Source organism: Polistes canadensis, unplaced genomic scaffold (genome assembly GCF_001313835.1).
Source record: "Polistes canadensis isolate GaletaPanama2010 unplaced genomic scaffold, ASM131383v1 scaffold_90, whole genome shotgun sequence".
Lineage (NCBI taxonomy): Eukaryota > Metazoa > Arthropoda > Insecta > Hymenoptera > Vespidae > Polistes > Polistes canadensis.
Window position 1 is genome coordinate 339353 of NW_014569637.1, and position 20071 is coordinate 359423.

At 29.0% G+C, this 20071-nt stretch overlaps 2 protein-coding genes across 20 annotated transcripts in view; both read right to left on the bottom strand.

Annotated features, from left to right (window-relative positions):
* Positions 1 to 863: 863 nt before the first annotated feature.
* On the bottom strand, positions 864 to 2244 carry LOC106787027 (protein Fer3-like). The gene is made up of 4 exons (XM_014749023.1): positions 2019 to 2244; positions 1564 to 1718; positions 1278 to 1437; positions 864 to 1161 (listed from the first exon to the last, which is right to left on the bottom strand). The coding sequence occupies exons 1-4, from the start codon at positions 2064 to 2066 to the stop codon at positions 1009 to 1011; spliced, it is 516 nt and encodes a 171-aa protein (XP_014604509.1). The 5' UTR covers positions 2067 to 2244; the 3' UTR covers positions 864 to 1008.
* Positions 2245 to 6115: 3871 nt separating this feature from the next.
* Positions 6116 to 20071, bottom strand: part of LOC106787023 (inositol hexakisphosphate and diphosphoinositol-pentakisphosphate kinase 2) — a 19299-nt gene continuing 5343 nt past the window's right edge. For 5 of the 19 annotated variants that reach the window (XM_014748999.1, XM_014749010.1, XM_014749000.1 and 2 more), the window contains exons 4-29: positions 19771 to 19911; positions 19544 to 19634; positions 19200 to 19366; positions 18809 to 19101; positions 18528 to 18722; positions 18362 to 18448; positions 18108 to 18296; positions 17939 to 18036; positions 17543 to 17680; positions 17083 to 17112; positions 16229 to 16463; positions 15886 to 16094; positions 15594 to 15820; positions 15382 to 15518; positions 15184 to 15298; positions 14789 to 15028; positions 14577 to 14693; positions 14179 to 14333; positions 13900 to 14048; positions 13196 to 13243; positions 9210 to 10790; positions 8665 to 8896; positions 7763 to 7854; positions 7467 to 7578; positions 7026 to 7388; positions 6116 to 6829 (exon numbers count right to left, since the gene is read on the bottom strand). In XM_014748999.1, the coding sequence (XP_014604485.1) occupies positions 6376 to 6829; positions 7026 to 7388; positions 7467 to 7578; positions 7763 to 7854; positions 8665 to 8896; positions 9210 to 10790; positions 13196 to 13243; positions 13900 to 14048; positions 14179 to 14333; positions 14577 to 14693; positions 14789 to 15028; positions 15184 to 15298; positions 15382 to 15518; positions 15594 to 15820; positions 15886 to 16094; positions 16229 to 16463; positions 17083 to 17112; positions 17543 to 17680; positions 17939 to 18036; positions 18108 to 18296; positions 18362 to 18448; positions 18528 to 18722; positions 18809 to 19101; positions 19200 to 19366; positions 19544 to 19634; positions 19771 to 19911 (5895 nt within the window). In that variant the 3' untranslated portion in view covers positions 6116 to 6375. The remainder of the gene's footprint in view (positions 6830 to 7025; positions 7389 to 7466; positions 7579 to 7762; positions 7855 to 8664; positions 8897 to 9209; positions 10791 to 13195; positions 13244 to 13899; positions 14049 to 14178; positions 14334 to 14576; positions 14694 to 14788; positions 15029 to 15183; positions 15299 to 15381; positions 15519 to 15593; positions 15821 to 15885; positions 16095 to 16228; positions 16464 to 17082; positions 17113 to 17542; positions 17681 to 17938; positions 18037 to 18107; positions 18297 to 18361; positions 18449 to 18527; positions 18723 to 18808; positions 19102 to 19199; positions 19367 to 19543; positions 19635 to 19770; positions 19912 to 20071) is intronic. The other 14 variants (XM_014749005.1, XM_014749002.1, XM_014749003.1 and 11 more) reach the window with 14 other exon arrangements.

Here is a 20071-nt window from a genome sequence, read left to right on the forward strand (position 1 = left end):
GATTTATTACTCGACAAAGTATTCTACGCGTAGAGAAAATAGTGTACTTTAATTTAATATAATATATATAATGTACAGTTAATCAAAAACAGATCAACTTTTGTTTAAAGTATTTTTTTGTCAGGTTATTGCAAGTACTTAAAAAATCGTGACTAGAGTTACGTGGGACATCCTGTATATCACATTTACCTGAAATATGGAAGACATAGTTCTCGAGTTTATAATACTTCGACGTAAATTATATTTTTAAATTTATTTCTATTGTCCTATTAAATACTAATCTCTATTTAAAAAAAGGAAAGAAGAAATTAACTATTAATTACTTGTTTACTTTACATATTTCACGCAGATAAATATTAAATAAATAAATTAGAAAAGTTAATGAGACAATATAAATTTACATGTATAATATTTTTATAAATATTTTACACACAAATATATATATATAAAATTAACATCTTAATTAAATCTCTCTCTCTCTCTCTCTCTCTCTCTCTCTCTTTCTTTCTTTTTTTCTATCTATCTCATTTCCTTTCGTCATTTTAAAACGAAAGACCAGACATAACATTTAATTTCATTAACACTACGTTTGTACCCGCTTCTTGATCAGTATCGCATAATAATTATGCTATACACAGCAGAGAATTGAGAAAATTACTTTGTTCTTCATTTTTTTTTTTTTTTAAATTCCTGTACAATATATTAATATATTATTATTATAATTATAATTATTATTATTATTATTATCGTAGTAGAATATTAGATAGATTTCGTTCGATATAAATTTGTAATAGTGGCATCGATATGATTTTCGTCAAGGAAAATATTTTAAATTAAATTTCGAAAGATTTATATGTCGGGTTTATCGATCAAAAAATTCAATAAAATTATTCAATCAATGATACATACAAAAATGAATAACAATTTGTTTTATATAAACTTCATGCAAGAAAAGAATCTAATGAGATCGATGGAAGACATTTTCCTTTCTTCGCGATTAGACAATTTTTAATTAGGCAAATAATATTCACGTGGTATATATTCCGGTTTTGGACTGGTGGGTTCGATTCCTAATAATTCTCCCATAAAAGCTATGTAAGTGATAGCCAAACGAAGTGTTTCGATTCTTGATAAACGTTTTTCGTAAGCGAACGTCGGCACCTGCGTTTTTTTGTATTTTATTTGTTTTTTTTTCTTTTTTCAATGAATTATATGAACGACATTTTGTTGTTTAATAAAAAAAAATTCACAAAATATAGAAAAGAATTGAAAATTACCTTTCTCCGTAATTTGTCGAAAGCTTCGTTTAAGTTGAACATTCTACGCCTTTCACGAATATTAGCGGCTCTTCTTTGAGAAACTGTTGCGACTCTGCGTCTTGGTTTTTTCGTAGTCGACGAGGGAAGATTCGGTGAGCGGCCATTTTGTGTATAACGACTAAATGATGTATTGATAATTTGCAATGATTTTCTCAAAGAATGTAATATGATAAAAGGAGAAAAAAAGGAACAATGTAAATTGAATTTTTTTACGAATTGATAAAATCAAATAAATGATAAATACCTTTGATGTAACAAAGCACAGGGTTGCCTGTACAAACCGTGTTCATTGACGTGAGAATGAGTAGCCGGTGGTGGCTGATACAAAACGGAACTGTCCCACATCGGATAACTTCCAAGTTCGCTACCAACGTACTGTGACATTTCCTGTGTGATTACCTATGGTGTTTATACAGAAAAGAAGATTCCCATGATTTCCCTTTTTCCTTATTCTCGATTTTTATTACACTTTGTTAACGAGGAAAAGAAAAGAAAAATCCCGACATTATTGTATTAAAGATGATTTCTCCTTTATCCATTTATTGGATGAATAATAATATTAGTATAACCGATAGATAAAATAGAATATTAAATGTACAAATATTTGAAATGTAATTTTTGTTTATATGAAAAAGAAGAACAATTGTACGAAGGAATATAATGAAAAAAAAACGAACACAATTTAGATATTTCACTCACTTGTGCTTGATTTCCATTTATCTCCCACAACGGTTCGGTGTAGCTCATATCCCACTAGCTCTTATCCCAAAAATAAATCGTGTGATTGATAATTACGCGTTAGAAAAGTAATGGGGGTGGGAAAAAAAAAAGGAGCGATAAAAATGTTAGATTGCCAACAATATTAGACGTTTAGCTTCGTAAATGGAAGCTTCGTTTGGTGGTCCGTCACCAAGTTCACGAGTGCCTGTCACGTTATATCCGAAAACTGTGAAATAACATCCTTGTCCAGGACGTAATTTTATGTCCTTTGAAACCATAGCAATGGGCGTGGTTTAACTATGAGCGGGATGTATGTTCATTGGTTCAAAACTGACGCTTGCGCAATAGATAAATTTTAGTATTAGAGGACGATATTCCTTTGAATTCCAGTTTGACGTTTGCTATTGGCTAGTAGCAGGATAATAGGCGTGTCGGTTGTTATTATTATTCATTTTCTTCTCCCTCCTTTGGGACAATGAAATCGAAGAATTTTCGGTCTGGAAGAAACGACGATATCGGAGGAAATATCGATCGTTTCAAATATTGTTGCAAAAGATGGACGATTATTTGTCAAAGATTTGTTGTATTTATGTATGATAATTAATTAATAATTGTACTATTTAATTTGATTATCTATTCTATAGAAAAAAAATTTGTAAATAACTTATATTTATATTACGTTTTTGTTTTATTTTCAAGCATAGAATACGCTGATATCGTTTGATTGAGAAAAACCTCAGACACTTTGTATATAAAATTATAATAGGATTTACTATAAAGTGATTGATGTTGAAGTTTTCCAAGTGAACGAGTGTAATCCTTTTATTGACACCATACATGGCCACGTGCGTCCCTTTAAAATCTTTTCCTACCAGATAATAGATCTAAGTAAATAGATTTGTGTGTGTGTGATATTAAATATTCTATATAATATACTCATTGTCAGTAATATAGTTAATATTTCTATAAAGTTCCTCATAATGTAGAGATGTAAATTTCTAAAAAAAAAAAAAAAAAGATAATATGTATAAAATTTTAAACCCAATTTTAAGATCTTATTATTATAGTACACAACAGATCCTTTAATTTAGCAATGTAGACAACATCATATGATTTATTTGAAAATGACTATCATTCTTAATACAAGTAATGCATTTTATTTAATTTATTTTGTAGTTAATACAATTTATATAATATCAACAACAACTACAACAACAAAATAAATAAATAACAATGTTAGAATTAATTCTAATTCGTTTTAATCGTTAAATTGACAGTCGTCAGTTTCGTTTACGCGGATAAAGCGATAACAGGACGATTTAACAAACGGATGAACTTCTTGAAGGGCACGTCAAGCACGTGCAACCTTCGTCATTTTTCGAAGGGGATGTTTGATGGTAAAGAGAGGGCAATGGAACATATTGTTGTCGAATAACGATCGAGTCACCGTCGATCTTTTCGAAGTCACAAAAGGGGGAAAATATCCGTAGGAATTAATTAAATAGATATTAGCGGACTCACTTGACGTGAGTTCTCGTCCCTTTTGCAATATGTATAAACATGGCGAACCATTTTGCCGCGTCGAATCGCGTTAGCTTGGAAAGTGCTTGCTTTTCTTATAGGGGGGTGCATATAATTAACAATTTTTGTGCGGTTCTTTTAAATAACTTACTGTATTATATTGAACGAACTTTTAAGTTGCCTTTTAATGTACTATTTTAATTAATAACATAATACTTTTGATTTGATTTTTGATTTAAAAAATTCACAAATAAGATTTAAGATTTAAGATATAATATTAATGTAATTTAATTAAATAAGAAAATAATTGTTATTAAGAATTAAATGAAAAGATAAATAATAATATGTTTGAACAGGGTTCGAAACGTCTCCAACGTCGGCCCTGGTAATATGCACTATATCCATAACTGCAAGCTGACGCTTTGGATCAATGTTAGAAGCGTCGGCGCCGAAAAGCCTCGATCCGAATTCCGATGTGCTTTTCTAGAACAAACGATGGCAAAACGATTTGCTCAAATATCAAAGCTCAACATTCTTTCAAGAATTTCCAATCGCTTTACCTAAACTTTAAACATACACTCTCTCTCTCTCTTTCTTTCTTTTTATTTTTCTAAAAGTTGTACAATTAAAATAGAAATACATTATACTTTTATAATATAAAAATTCACGAACAAATTACAATTAATATTATAATTAGAAATATTTGAAATATTATGTATAAAGAATTTTTTAGAATTTAAATAAGTCATTCAATACGTGAATTAAACTTTAACAAATTATCTCTCGTATTATTTGTCAAACAAAATTTATAAAAAATGATTTAGATAGGACAATATATTAAAGATATTTGGTTGAAATATTTTTCTATATCTGCGAAAAAGTAAAAACAATTAGAATGAAGTATTTAGAACGTAACTGGATATTAGGAGATTATTACTGGGCAACACCCCAACAATGAAAAAATTCGGATAAATCAGGACAAACATAAGGGATGATGTAAACGAGGTGCAAGGACAATTGTACAAGGATTCCCCGCAGTGCACGTGTTCTTTTGATCTGATTTTCTTGCAACTATAACAATGGAGGGTAACCCCGCAAAAAGGGGTCACGCCTCTGTACGAAATTATGCGATTTTGTCACGGGGGTTTTACTGTTTCGACGCTTATTACATAGATTTGTCACAGCATCTCGTTAAATAGGACGAGACATCAATGCCGAATTTTCGTTCTACTTTTACTTACTAGATCCCGATTTAGATTTTATTATAGTTCCGTTCAATTTAGGAAAATTTTTCGAAGATGATAAAAGACGATTTATTTATTTATTTTTTATTCTCGTTGATATTTTATTTCATTTAGGTAAGTACATGCATATTTTTATAATATTTTTCAGCATATTTTATTATTCATTGTACATCTATACAAAATCTCATACTATGCAATTAAAGTTGTTTTACTATCTGTCTTCTTACCTAATGTCTATTTAATTTGATTATTTATTCAAGATTATCATCAATTTATGTATGTTTTATATATCAATCGTTTCTATTTTATTCTTTATTTAAAATAAATTTCATTATTTGTAAATAATTTTTTAAGTTTTTTTTTAAATAAAACGAATGTAAATATTAAAAACAAAATACAATTTTAATTGGAAATAATAATCAAATAATTTTTGTCATTATTTAAAGGGAAATTCAGTTGTTAGCGCCGTTACATATAATTTAACTATTACACATTACAGATATATATATATAACATGTATACATCGAGAAAAAATAAAATAGTGAAAATTTATACAATCGCGTTTAATATTTATACACTGTAAGAACAAATCAATTCCATACTATCTAATCACAGATATTTCTTGTATATCTTAATTACTACACTGTTTTTACTATCTCCATATCTTCATAATTTTAAATATATATTTAAGTACATATATATTTTATACTATCTAATCCTTGTACTTTACATTATAGCAATAAAACATTCATAACAAAAATATTTTATTTCACATATCTCTCTCTCTTTCTCTCTTACTCTCTCTCTTACTCTCTCTCTTTCTCTCTCTCTTGCTATTGTTTTACATTTATCTCACTTAATATGGAAATCTATATCTTGTTACCACAAATAAAAAGATAAGTAACAAGATATCGGAAAAAATATTATTACTACTATAAGCATTTGCGCGCACAAGGATTTTTACACTCTCTACAAAAATATTTGTAAATACGCATATGAGAAAATAATCATAAACTAATATATTTTGTATATATTTAAAGTTTATAAATATTTGAGATTCTGTATTTGAATATTTTCGCATTAATCAATTACCGATCATTCTAATGAATATCGATGCAATGCAACATAAAATATAACACGCACGATATTTAAACTCGAGTCTAAAATTATCACATACTTGTGGAATTGTTTTTTAAATTTAAATTAACAGTTTTTCATCGCAAGTGATTATTAGATATATATGTCTATACGATTATTTATATACGATCATTTTCCCTACGTTATTTATTTGTGCAATTAGATGATATTTCATTACTTTTATATTTTGCACGGTTTATTTAAAAATTCATTAGTTTAAAATCAAAAAGAATTGTTCATAAAATAACAGTATCCGTTCGTTGTGATAACATTTTTTAAAAATTATTAAAACCTTCTAAAACACACGTATATAGTAATTTTAAAAAATATAGAATCTAACAATAAAATATAATCACTTTATTTTATCTAGAAAACTTTCTTTGTTGTTATTAATAAGAAATGATATAAGAATAAAGATCAATCGGAAAGAAGAACTATTCGTTTTGTTCATCTTGTATGTCAAATCCAATTGTTACGCTAGGGCTATCTGTTAAACTGCTTGCCACAGTTAATATCGGTTCTTTTCCAGTTTCTGTACATGAGGTAGAAGAATCTTCCTGTTTGCTCGTGCTCAATTTCCATTGCTCTAAATCTTTATCCGTCATCGTTGAGAAAGAACTTTCTTTAGATTTGACGGATTTAAAACTAAAATTGGTTTCTGATTTAACAACGATCGTTTTTGGCGTCGATACGCTTTGAGATCGTAAAAAATTCTTCCTTTTGTGCCTGGTCTCTTTTTTACTTCTGTGAGTTGGACCTCTCTCTACGTTTGCAGTTTCTACTTTCGGCAACGTTAATGATTTATTCTTATCTGAAGATGAGCATACACTGCCAGTCTCTTTGATTCTAACATCGTCGTCCGATATTTCCATACTCTCGACACGAAATCTACAAATTTAAAAAAAGAACAAATTCAACAGTAACAATTAAATTTTTACAGGCACAAATAATTTCTTTTTTTTCTCGTCTGTGCATTTTCTGAGAGTTAGGATACATTCAAACGTATAAATCACTTGCATTAAATTACAACTTCACTTGCAACATCTAACGTTGTATGAATTGAAATGATTACATTAATATTTACCTTCCTATTTTTTTATAACCAACAGTTGATTTAGTCGCATTAGGATTTTCGGCTTGTTCAAATAACAATTTAACATCCTGTTTTTTCTGTGCTTCGGTTTGACGCAACGTTAACGTGTGCTCTTCGTCATCGTCAACCGGATCAATGGGAAGATCATCCGACGAGACTACTGTTTTTTGCGCAGGACTTGAATAAGATGAATTTTTACGAATTTGACCGTCCTCGTTGCTATAATAATCCGTGTATGATACGCTACCACGACCTTCGTGATTTTCTTGATCAATATTCATACAAAAATCATTAAAATCAAGATCAAGACCTGGAGTTGTGGGAAACTTTGGTGCTCCACTGAACGATGGTGCTCTAAATATATTTATAATAAATCCTATGTGCATATATAAAATTACGTTTGTTACTTTAAATTTAATTGTATGTACTTACCCATCGTTACTAATTAAACTGATAGACATACTACATTCTCCTGTTGATGTTGGTGCAGGAGATGATGGTTCGGAAGAAAGGAACGATTGTGGTTCGCTGCTCCATCCTGTACCTAAATGTAACATTAAAAATAATCATCAATTTTTAACGGTAATCCTTTCGTTACGGCATACTTTGGAGTAAATATCATGTGGGTTGCATAGTACACGACTCTCATATGGTTCGATCGATCGGTAGTTCATACCGGGCCCATATACGGGTCGTTAATAACGAAATAATTAAAAATGTTTACTTACTATTTGGACTTGTGGGTGATGGTTGATTTCTTATATCACACGTATCTCCATCGCTACAAGATTTGTATTGAATCGGAGTTGGTGTGATATACCTGCAAAAAAATTATTCATTGCTAATATATGTATAATTTAATAAAATTAAAAAAAAAAGGTGTTAAACAAAATGAATATATAATATATATTAAAACATAATTTATTAAAACAATAAAAAACAATAAAATGTTTGTATAATTTTAAAATATAAGAAATACAGTGTTATTATGATTGAATACGTGAATGATAAATGAAGTTAAAAAATTGGCAATTAAATAATACATAAATATATATAAGAGATAACTTATTGTTAAATATAAATAATAAAAATAACTTACAAGGGCTCCGTACGATCTTGTCAACATCGATTTTTTTAAAACTCTACACAGTTGCAGCTCATGCACAGTTTCATTAAAACTATACATTGTACAAACAATAAGACTTATATAACAGTACATTGTACAAACAGTAAGATTATATAACATTTGATTAAATTGTATGCTTGTATTCATTGTGAAACCTACTTATAATTCATTTAAAACAGCAATTCTCTATCTTTGTATCCAATACATTTGTCATTGTAGGAGGGTAGGTTGAAAAATATTGAGCCTAATACGCAATGGTGGGCTGAAAAGTTTTGAACCTATCACGAGGAGGGCTAGAAAGTTTTGTGCCTACCATGAAGAGAGCTGAAAAATTTTAATCCTGTGTTAAGGTAAAGTTCTTTTTTTACAGTTCCTTTTGTTCTCTTGGAAACGGTTGAGTTTGGAGTCTTACTGTTTACACAGTGTATAATTCTAATAGACCTATACAACTGTTGAGCCCTTGTCAATACTCACAAAAGAGCTTCATTTAATTTCTTACAATACCTGACGGCTTCCAAATCAGAAGAGTGGTACTCGCGACTAATGCCTCCTACGTTAAGGTTTGGGTTGACTAAGCCCCCTGGCGACGGATATTTCGGTGGTGAAGAAGCAGGGGTTCGAAACAATGGTGCACCCGTCATCATTTCAAGGAAAGAATCCAGTTGACGCAAAGATAATGCATTATGGAGTGTTTCCAATGGTCTTATAGGAGGAACGCCGCCGAAGCCTTCTATTGCTATTAAAAGAAAGAAAATATTTTATTGCATATTTTATTATATAGTAATCACTCCGTCTGTAGTTATTTGTCACGTTTGATATATAATTGTTTATACAAATGTGACAATTAATTTGAAATGAAAGAAGTATTAGTTATAAAATGATAAATAATATTTTAAAGCATTTGAAATTTGAAAATAAAATTGGTAAATACTTATCCTAATATATTCTGTAGGAAAAATATAATATAAACTCTAAAAGATACACATTAAGATACATACCATTAACTAAAATTATTTTCAAAATAATGAAATATACATAAATGTAATTACCAGCAACGTGTGGTGGAATCATAGCATGTGGCGGAATCATATCTTTAAGATTCGGTGCACTGGAAGATCCACTAATCACTGCTGTACTGAAGAGACTATTGGCCGAGCCGGTCAACTTCTTGCTAACGTTATATCCCAGCAGCTTGAAATAACTCATCTGTCCGGAGATACTGTGACGGTGGCGCCTTGCTGTGCAGGTAGGGTCAGGTTGAATGATCGAAGGTCGTGTGTCTGGGGATGAGAAGGATCGTTGAGGCTGGAGTTGGGAAAATGGTGCACGTGGACACTTTGGCTCGTGGTTATTCGATTTGCAATGAGAGGATTCATGGTAGTGACTATTGTTACTGTGATCATGACCATGCAGAATACCATTGTCTGTCAAGTGCTGTGATTCGTTTTGTTTTTTTGTATCAGAACAAGAATATCGCCTGCGATTCTGAGGACAATGGGATATGGAAGAACTATTATTTCCAAGGTAACTATGAGGATCATTATGAGATTCTACAAACTCTAAACTAGATCCTGTTATTATATTTGGACATGAGTTTGATCTTCTCAATATATGAGTCATAGATTCCTCTGTTGTTTTTTTCATATCATTGAAAATAGATAAATCCATGATACCATGGCTATCTCTTCTCAGATAGTTTCTTTGTGAAAATACACAATTACACTTGGATGGTGATTCAATAGGGGATTGAAAACCAAACGTACGTTTTTCTGGTGATATGGGCATTAAGTAATGCTTTTTATATATTTTATTATTAGGCTGAGATGGGAGATGGACTAAAGAACACGAAGGATTTAAAAATTGGCTACAACTTTGTACGAGACTATCGGTAGACGAGACGGTATCATAACAAGAAGAACATTGTGAAACATTAGGTGATAAATTTTGCCATATGTTAGCCAACGTGTAACAGGAACAATTAAAGAATTTGTGCGAAAGTGATCGCACAAAATATGTCCGAAAATTGGAACGTTCCAATGGCGGAAGATCACGACTTTGTAAAATCAATTCGGAAACGTTACAATTATAGCAAAGACATCTCGTAGGGCAAGGCGATAAAGATCGTGACCGTTTAATAATGTTAGTATCGTCAACTGAATTTGTTGCAAAATTGACAGTCGAAATTGTTTTTCCTATTGAGCACAAATTATTATGAGAAGACAGTGATAAAGAAGAAGAATTAACCATTGACAAAGATTCTGACATGGGATCAAAATCGTTAGACTCACCGTCCACTTTAATATTAGGTAGAATTAGATCTGAATAGAAACCTCCATACGTTTCCTTCTTATTATATTGTTCCTGAGTCATAAGAGACGGATTGTATCTATCAAAATCTGATAATAATAAATCTTTCGTTGAAGATTGTGCACTTGTGATCTTTTTAGGATTATAATTGGTCGGTGAAGCTAAAGGAATATCGTGTACAGTTATCAAAGGTGTCGATATTGGTATGGAAGTTTTAACTAAAGGAATAGGTAATTCTGGTGAGCTAATTGAGTGCGGTAAAGCTATAGGCTGTCCCAGGTACACAGGCACATTCAAAGTATTTTTAGAGTGATTTGAATGTTCTGTTTTATTTTTTTTCCCGTTTTCATTTTTGATTTTGTTGTTTCGTATTTTTTTTTCGTTGTTTTTGTACAGTTTTAATTTAATTAATATAGATATTTTTGCATGATTTCAAATGAAATAATATTAATATGAATTCATTAAATTATTATCAAGATTAGAGATGATGATGTTGCATTAGGACAAGGTACAAAGGAAGGAAAAAAGAAAGAAATAGACAATTAAAAACCCAGCACCAAAGAAGAAAGATAGATAAGCATTTACTGTTGGCAGCAGTCTTTATATATTAAATTTTAATTAATAATCAATAGATTAAGATATTAACATTTCATAATATTTTTTATAATTTTCAATTAATTTTTTTTTAAAGCGTAAACAGGTGTAAAGATTAGTAATTTTATCTTTGTTCATTTTTTTTCTTTTAATTAAAGATTCACTGCCAAAATTAAAGTAAAAGAAATATAGTAAGTGTAGTATGTGTGCATGTTATTATTTGTACACACAAGAAATACGATTAACCATGCAACCAGCAAGCCAACCAGATACATCAATTGTTATCATTGATTTCAAATATCTAATACACCATTTAATTTATTATAAAAGAAATTTTGTTTTTTAAATATTAATATTTAATAAATAACGTGATCCGTGGCAAAGAGGATTGACAAACTATATAAATATTTTAATTTACGAAAACAAAAAAGAAAATATATCTATATAAATTATATGAGATATATATATATAGAAACAATTATAAAAACACAATTGTTAATAAATAAAACGTTAGTGCAGTTATGTTTGAAATAGGGGGGTATTAATAGGAGATACAACATCAAAAATCATATGATTCATACAAAACGAAAGTATTAACACAAACACTAATTACAAATATGCATACAAAATTGAATAGAAATTAGAAAGAGATATATATGTGTATATACAAAAAATACTATATAATAATTATAATAATCTCTTCTTATTAAGAGTAATTAGTTTTTTTTTTAAATAAATAATATGTTCGTGAAATTAAATCATGCTATGTACTGATGATGTCTATTCGTTTGATATAACAAAGCTGTATATTATGTAATTATAAAGCACTATAAATAAATATTATTATAATGTGCTAGAGAAAAGTTAGAAATTAATTTAGGAATCATATATGAAATTAGGAAAAAAGGAATTGGAAAGACAACTACATGAACCACAAAACAAATATATGTATATATGTGTGGTTCAAGTAGTTGCCTAAATGAAGTTAGTTGGCTTCCACGCGCACAACTATCGCTGAGCAAAGAGTTATTTCGAACTGCCTCCTACTAATTTTGATCAAATTCATAAGAGAACAGCACAATACCACACATTAAGAGTTATAGTTGTACTCAAATTAATAATGTAGAAGTTCTCATACTGAAAATCAAAGTCTTATGTATATAATACATAATAAATATAAATCTTTCTCACTCTAAATATACATATATATATATATATATTAAATAAATAATAATAATTATGTTATAAAACTTAAAAATAATATGTCAAGTTTTTGAATATGTGTGCTTATTTTATATGTGGAAAATGAACAAATATATAGAATGTTCAGTAACTGGTGATACAAACGAGCAGGGAATGATTCTACATGAAATGTAGAATAATATATGTTCATATAAGGCTTTGTTTTCCAAGAAAAATAAATTAGAAAACAAAGCTTTATATGCATAAATTTTATTTTACATTTTCAACTTAATTTTTCATATAAAATCACCCCCTACTCGCTTGTACCACAAGTTACAGAACACCCTGTATATAGAATAGTTAATAAATGAAAATCCTTCTACGAGATATTGAAAATGATTTAAGTTTCTTTTTTTTTTTTTTTTTTTCGTAAAATTGTTTTATCGAATTGAAACACGAAAGTAATTTTTTTGTTAAGACTACTGAATATTTTGTAAATAATTATATCGTTTCCAAGACCCACCTATATATAAACCTATGCAAACCTACATTTGTTTTTAATAATTTTCTATTTAAGATAAATATCTCTGCCATTGAATGAATAATTTATAGCAGAAGATTATTTTCTATTCTTAAATGTATTGTCTGTATGGCACATGATCTGTACAATTACAAACAAAAATAACACGATCCACAAAAACAATATAATACATTAGGATGAACCATTGAAGATGTAAAATGCTTTAATATTTAATTTGCAAATACAAATGCAAATGCTAATTAAATATTATAGTGTTTTATGTTTAATGATCCATCCTTATATACAACATATATTGGTGGAAAATGAAATTGTTGGTAATTGAATGTTGTAGTGATGACTACACTAATACTATACACAATGATTCACGAAATCATGTTACGAATATTACGACAGGAAGGTGAAATGACATACCTTCTTTGTTGACCGCGTCCAAGCTCTGATACTGCAGCTTGTCCGCAGCTACAAAATAAGACATAGAAAAAACACTAGACATTGTATGATCAATGTCAACAAAAATTTCTATAATCAAAAAAATCTTAAAAAACAATTCATTCAAAAAAAGTATTAAAAATATACCTATTTTGTATATAAATTCACCTAAAGAAACCTCTTGTACTTCTCCTTTTTAAATATTTAATTTAAATTATTAAGAATAGAAATAAATAATCTTTCCCTATAGTACGTGTGTATCTGACCTATAATTAATTTCTACGATTTACAATTATTATTGTAAAAATGAATATTATTAATTATATAGAATATAAATTTTTTAAATTGTTAGCTTTATTAATACTTTAATAATAATTGTTTTTTTTTTTCATTATTTTTAGTTAATTTTAAATATAGACAACATGAGTACACACAAAAATTTGGTGATGTGCAAGAAAAATGAAAGGGTGTGTAACAATTAATATTCATGCAGTAATTATATAGTTCACCACAATTTGTTAAAAATTTTTCTATTACCATTTAAGGGAGCATCGCACTATTATTGAGATATCGATTCAAAAATTGATTATTCAAAGGGAGTAGAAAACTGACTAAAAAATTTGTCGTGAGACAATCCAATGTTATAAGTGTAATTAAATTGCATGCATTATATTTAAAAAGCTTACCCTTTTCAGCCTTTTCTTGGTGTTGATGATCATAGCTACGAGCACGCGGTTCCACCATAGCACTTGCTTCTCTTTCACGTCTTTGTCTTTGACTAGCTGCCAATTGGCTACCAAGTCTTGCGGCTTCGTGGCCGGCGACTGTTCTTGCACTTTAATGAAATCAATCATTATCTTAATTATTAATAACGATGAATATTCACGCGAGAATAATTATTTATAATAATTATTTATATAAAAAAAAAGAAAAGAAAAAGAACCAACTTGACACGCATTACATGCCTAATCGGAATAGGTGCGGAACTTTGTAAAAATCCGCTATCATATGGCTCATCCATCATATTAGGATCCAAATCCATCATATCGATACCTCTACTAGTTGTAGGACTATCTAATTGTCCATCTACAATATCCTGTCCCGAAGGTGGAGATGTTTCCTTAAAATAATAACAAATTTTACGATTACTTATCTACTGTTGGATATTGGCTTGAAAAATAAAACATAAATAGACAATTTAACCCTTTCGTTACAGCATGTTTTGACGCGAATATCATTTCATATAATTTTGCTCTTATATGGGTTGCTAGTAATGAAAGGATTAAATAAATTCATTTTTATGGTAATTGAATGTTATATGGAGATTGTACGTCTTATGATTTATATCAATTGAATAACATACAGTTTGTACTGTTGGATTTATTATTTCATCCTCTAGTATGCTTAATTCAGTATCTTCCTCTTCAATACGCGTGCTGCATTGTGAAACACTATCCTGCCCAGAACCACCATTTTCTCCCTTCATATTGAAATCAAATAGATACGGAAATTAAATCGGCACATTTTATCGATACAAAACAATTTATATATTTATATATATATCATAATTTATACCATGTTATGGCTACTCTCGTTGCGGGAATGTGGTCTAAATCCTGGTCCGGGTGGTAAATTTTTTTGTACGCAACAGTTAACACCAGGACTAAAATGTAGTTCAACGTGGAATCTTTCCTCCGAACTAGGATCTTTTGTTGGATCTTCGTATAACATAACTACAATTTGTGACATATAATTTAATTCAGAAACCATACTGACATACTCCATGGCTCTTCTCCATTGTTCATCTGTTACTACCTGTTATATGAAAAAAAAGAAGGAAGAAATTTTCTTGTTTAATTAATATTATACTTTCTAAAAATTTTATAATAACTTATAATTGTGTTGTAATATAACAATGAAATATACAAATACACAAACTTATTATTTAAGCATGCGTACGTATCACTTACATCAAGCAAGCCACCATAACGCAAGACGGTAAGCAAAGAATGTACGTGACTTTCGCTTGTAAAATATAGTCTCGTACGTACGTGTCGACCAGGACTTGAAACACCATGGGAATATCTGTAAACGTAATAAACATTAGTATAGAAAATGTAATTAAAATTCAATAATAATTTAAATTAAAATTATTTATTCTTTTATACCTTGGATTTAATCTGTTAACCGTTTCTTCTCCAGTCTCTTCAATATTTCTTTGTAAATCGGCTCTTATTTTTTTTAAAAGAGGCGTACAAATACCTTGACCTATTGTAAGCTTTTCTTGTACAGTTAAGCCATATTCCTGTTAACAAAAGGATTCGATAAGTTTTATGTTTATAAAAGAAATCAAATAGTATGTCGATTTTGGAATAATTACCTGAGGTATAACAATATCAGCAAGATATTTCGCATAAATATACAATTCCTCGGCATGATCAAATTGTAAGGTATGATTGTTATGCTGTAAGTCATATTTTATACAATCATAAATATCTGGAATTTTTGATATATCAAATCTTTTATTTTTCGTACAGAAGTCTTTTTCTATTTTTCCCCAACGACGTCCCATTAATTCCCACGTTTCTCCATGATAAAGTATTGCATCTAAACAAAAAAATAAACATTATTATCTAAATAAGGAATATGTTAAAGAATAAAAGTACGTATACCTTTTGTTTTTGGATCATCCTTCTTTATGCGAACAATATCCATAAGTTTCTGAATCAATGCATGAACGTGCTGACAACATTTAACAGGATTTTTAACAAAATCCAAAGCTGCATTGATACTTAATGCATTTCCTGGATTGATTTGTTCACGATCTTCGCGCGTAAATTCTCTATCTTGTTGCAACAATTCGTGTAAACGAGTTTTAACCCTGAAAAATATATTTGTAATGACATATATACAAGTGACATAAATATTAATATTCAGGCCCGTTTCTACATTTTATGAGACTCGTAAAAGTTAATAAAATTTATGGAAATTTTAAAAGGAAGAATATTAACTTACATATTTTGATATTTGCTACTATCGCAATCGTTATCAAGTAGCCCATTTGTGTTTGCACTTTTAACCATTTGGACCAAAATTGGTGTAAGTTCGCCCTCCAAAGCAAGTAATCCTTTAGCAAAAGCAGCTGCAGTCATCTGAACTCTTCCTTCGTCGCTGGCATATATTTTTAGATCGTGACGGAATGTAGAATGAAGACGAAGTAAACCAAGTCCTTGAGCTCCAGCATATTCACCTATGTAAAACAATTAATTTGTTAACGATCTTCTATTTAATACAATTATTGTGTATATATATATTCTTTTTTATTTATCTTCTTTTCCTTATAATTATGTTCATAGATAATGATCATATTTTTTATTTAATTACTGAAACACACTATAGTTTGATAAACACATGAGTTATGTAGTTAAATCATACATGGATTATTTTTATTGTTGATTTCTTTTTTAAATTGTATGTAACTAACTCTAACATCAATTTTTTATTTATGACAATTTTAAAATACTATTGTGAAATAATTGATTAAATAAAAACGGTACACATAATTCAGATGGCCATGTGTAAATAAAAACAAATGTTTGGTGTTATGAAATGAAAGCATCTAGCATAGTTATATACTTCCATTATGAAAACACGTAATGCTGAAAACAATGCCACTTAATAATAATAATATTTATCTCACGTTGCAATAGTATTTGATAATATTAAAATGAAAAATATGTACATATATACTTTATAAAAATATTTGACTGGTGGCATTGATTTAGTTGTAAGCTTTCTCTAAGCACACAACAATATATTTTAATCTACACACAACTACAGACAAGCATGGATACAGTATAAAAAGTTACCGTGATTTGGTAACATCTCTGAGTCTTCCTCTGAAATAACATTCCAAATTATCTATGAATCAATATCTGTATCATAGAAAAATATTATTTCTCATAATAATACAAATTAACACATTAGTATTATAGAATTAATATGTAGTATTTTACATATATATATTTAACGATCCTTCATGAATTTGCTTTTTTTTTAATGATAAATATTTAAAAAAATCTATAGATGTATAACTACTGTCCATGTAAAAAATGTAAATAGTATAATTATGTACACACAACAAACTTTTCAATATATTCGCTTCAATCCAGTAATTCCATATTTATACGAGCATGTATTGCTAAAAGTGCAGGAAAATAATAATAAAATTGATAAATAATATTTTCGACATTATATATATATATATTCGTATATAAATCAACTTAAAAAATAAGCAATATGAAAAGCAAATGAATATAAGATACGAACCACTAAGGTGTCTACCTTGACCACCAGGGTACATGCAGCGAAATATTCTTCCCAGTTCTTCTGCTTGAATACGTCCAGCTGGTGTTAATTCACCACCCCATTTGAGTATGAGAACAAGGGATGGTTCTCCCAGTCGATCTAATAGAAAAATAAACAATTTATAAAATATTATTTAAATTATATAAATAAATTGATATATCCACACGAATGGGAAACTATCAGAACAACGATGCACAACATTGTTTTAATGTTTATATATCATATTTTGTTTCACGTCATATTCTTAAAATTTAAAAATTACTTAGTCCATTTTCATAATTACTGGTTCAGTATAGAAGACAAATACAAATGTGTATCAATTTAATAAATGTGATATAATGAATAAAAGAAGCATACTGTGGTTGTTACCATCGTCGGAAGAACTTCCCCTCGGTCTCCCACGTGGTTGATACTTCATTTGTACTTTACGATTTATTCCAGAAAAATGACCATACCTAAATAACATAGTATTATAAATAATAATCTCAATTTTTTAATCAAACAAAATTATATTCATACTCCTTACATTTCTAATACGCTTTTCAATTGTTCTAATTTTCCTTGCTTCTCTTCTAATTCAGGACCTGCTGCACGATGCTGTATTTCTGCTAATAAACTACGCGCGGTATCCAATATTTCTTGTAATTGCTTCGGACGTTTCAATTTAACGTGACCATGTTTGTAGCCATCGTATTTTGCAAATATTTCGAAAAACCTGTCGAATTCAGTTATTTAGTGATAAATAATACAATATTTATGATAAAGTTATCGTATTCTTACTTGGGATGACGAACTTCCACTTTCATTTTCTGTTTTGGTGTTCTATCGCCATGCCTAATGACTGCCACAACGCAACGTAATTCCATCCTAAACCATAAAATATTTATTATACTAATCCATGTATTTATTACGCATAAATGTAATGAAAAATAAAAAGAAAACGTACATTTTACCAAATGTAGTTGGTACTATGGGTGGATCATCTAACTGAAATGGTACACTCCATGGAATATGTAAAGTTGGTGCTAATTCTCTTAATATCATATTTCCCAAGATTTTTGCACAATCATCATAATATTTATTAGAATTTTTCACAAAACTAAACCCATTAACATCGCAAACAAATGATTGACCATTTGCTCTGTAAATATTAAAAATCGTTATCATTACAAACGAAATATCGTCAAAATATATGATATAAAGTAATATATTTATTCGTATACATACCTCAACAAGTCAAAACCACAAACTGTTTGTTTAAAAGCCAAACAAACTTTTCTACTTATTAATTTCTCAGCATTGCTCAATATAACAGGATAACGAATTTCTTTGCCTTCCGAATCTCTTTCAACTTTACCATCTAAAGCTGGACTTTTTCTAGCTTCTGCGTGTGCATAATCAGGTCCTACAGTATATACTTTCACATCTGTACCGTCAGTGGGCATAAAATCTTCATAAATATAAGAGCCTGTTTTTCGAACTCGAGATTCTGGAGAATACACGCTACTACGGCTACCTATCTATATGTTAGATATAAAATATTTATTATTTATTAACTATTAATATGGTATATATGTGTAAAAAATTGTATTAAAATCTTTTCTATTGGTATACGTACTTTTCTAAATAATCTTTGACTTCCTCCACCAGCAGATGTTGGATAATAAATATATATATTATGATCTTCGGCAGATACCGGCTTCTCCACAAATGGTTTGTTAAAAATAACACCATTAACTTCAACATGATCCTCGGATTCAACTAACTCGTGATCTGGAATGGGTTCTTTGTTTTTTGCATGTCAAAAACTGTATATTTATATTTAGATACAATACAAATAATATGAATAATAAATAGTAGTACAAAAATTAGAATAAAATAACAATGATAACAAATTAAAACAAGCTATAAATTTAAAGTATGTTAAAATCAGATATTAAAATTAACAAATGTGTTACTCACGTTTCGGATCAGCCGAATCTCTGTCCAATACAGCATACCGTGGAATTTCTATACCTTCACTTTCTAAAATAGCATAAACTCTTCTACGATCCTAAATAATACAAATTCTATTTAAATAATTATTATATATGTGTTTTAATAAATAATTTTATTTTTTACATTAAGTTTTTGTAATAGGATTTTATTTGAAGATAGGAGATTTTCTATGAAAATATAAATTCACTTACTTGAATATCATATTGCATTGGAAGATTATTAATTATAAAAGGATTTCGAAGATCAGCATAATTAATAGCTTTATCGAGAGGAAAACCTTTACTATGAAAACTTATTAAACAATCGACTATAGGCCAATCTTCTACAGATTCCTGTGAAACAAGAAACACATGTTTTATGATTTCACTTATATTTATAAAGACATGTATCACTAAAGAAAAAACAAATATGTATATATATATATTCAGACTATATCGATCATTATAAAAATAATACAGTATTTTACGCGAGGAAAAAAATAAATAATTTTTA

Excerpts from the sequence above, each read along its gene's own strand:
- LOC106787027 (XM_014749023.1), bottom strand. The coding sequence starts at position 2,066 with ATGAGCTACACCGAACCGTTGTGGGAGATAAATGGAAATCAAGCACAA. Across the intron at positions 1,719-2,018 it reads TAAATGGAAATCAAGCACAA|GTAATCACACAGGAAATGTC; the intron begins GTGAGTGAAATA and ends TAAACACCATAG. Across the intron at positions 1,438-1,563 it reads TGTGCTTTGTTACATCAAAG|TCGTTATACACAAAATGGCC; the intron begins GTATTTATCATT and ends TACATCATTTAG.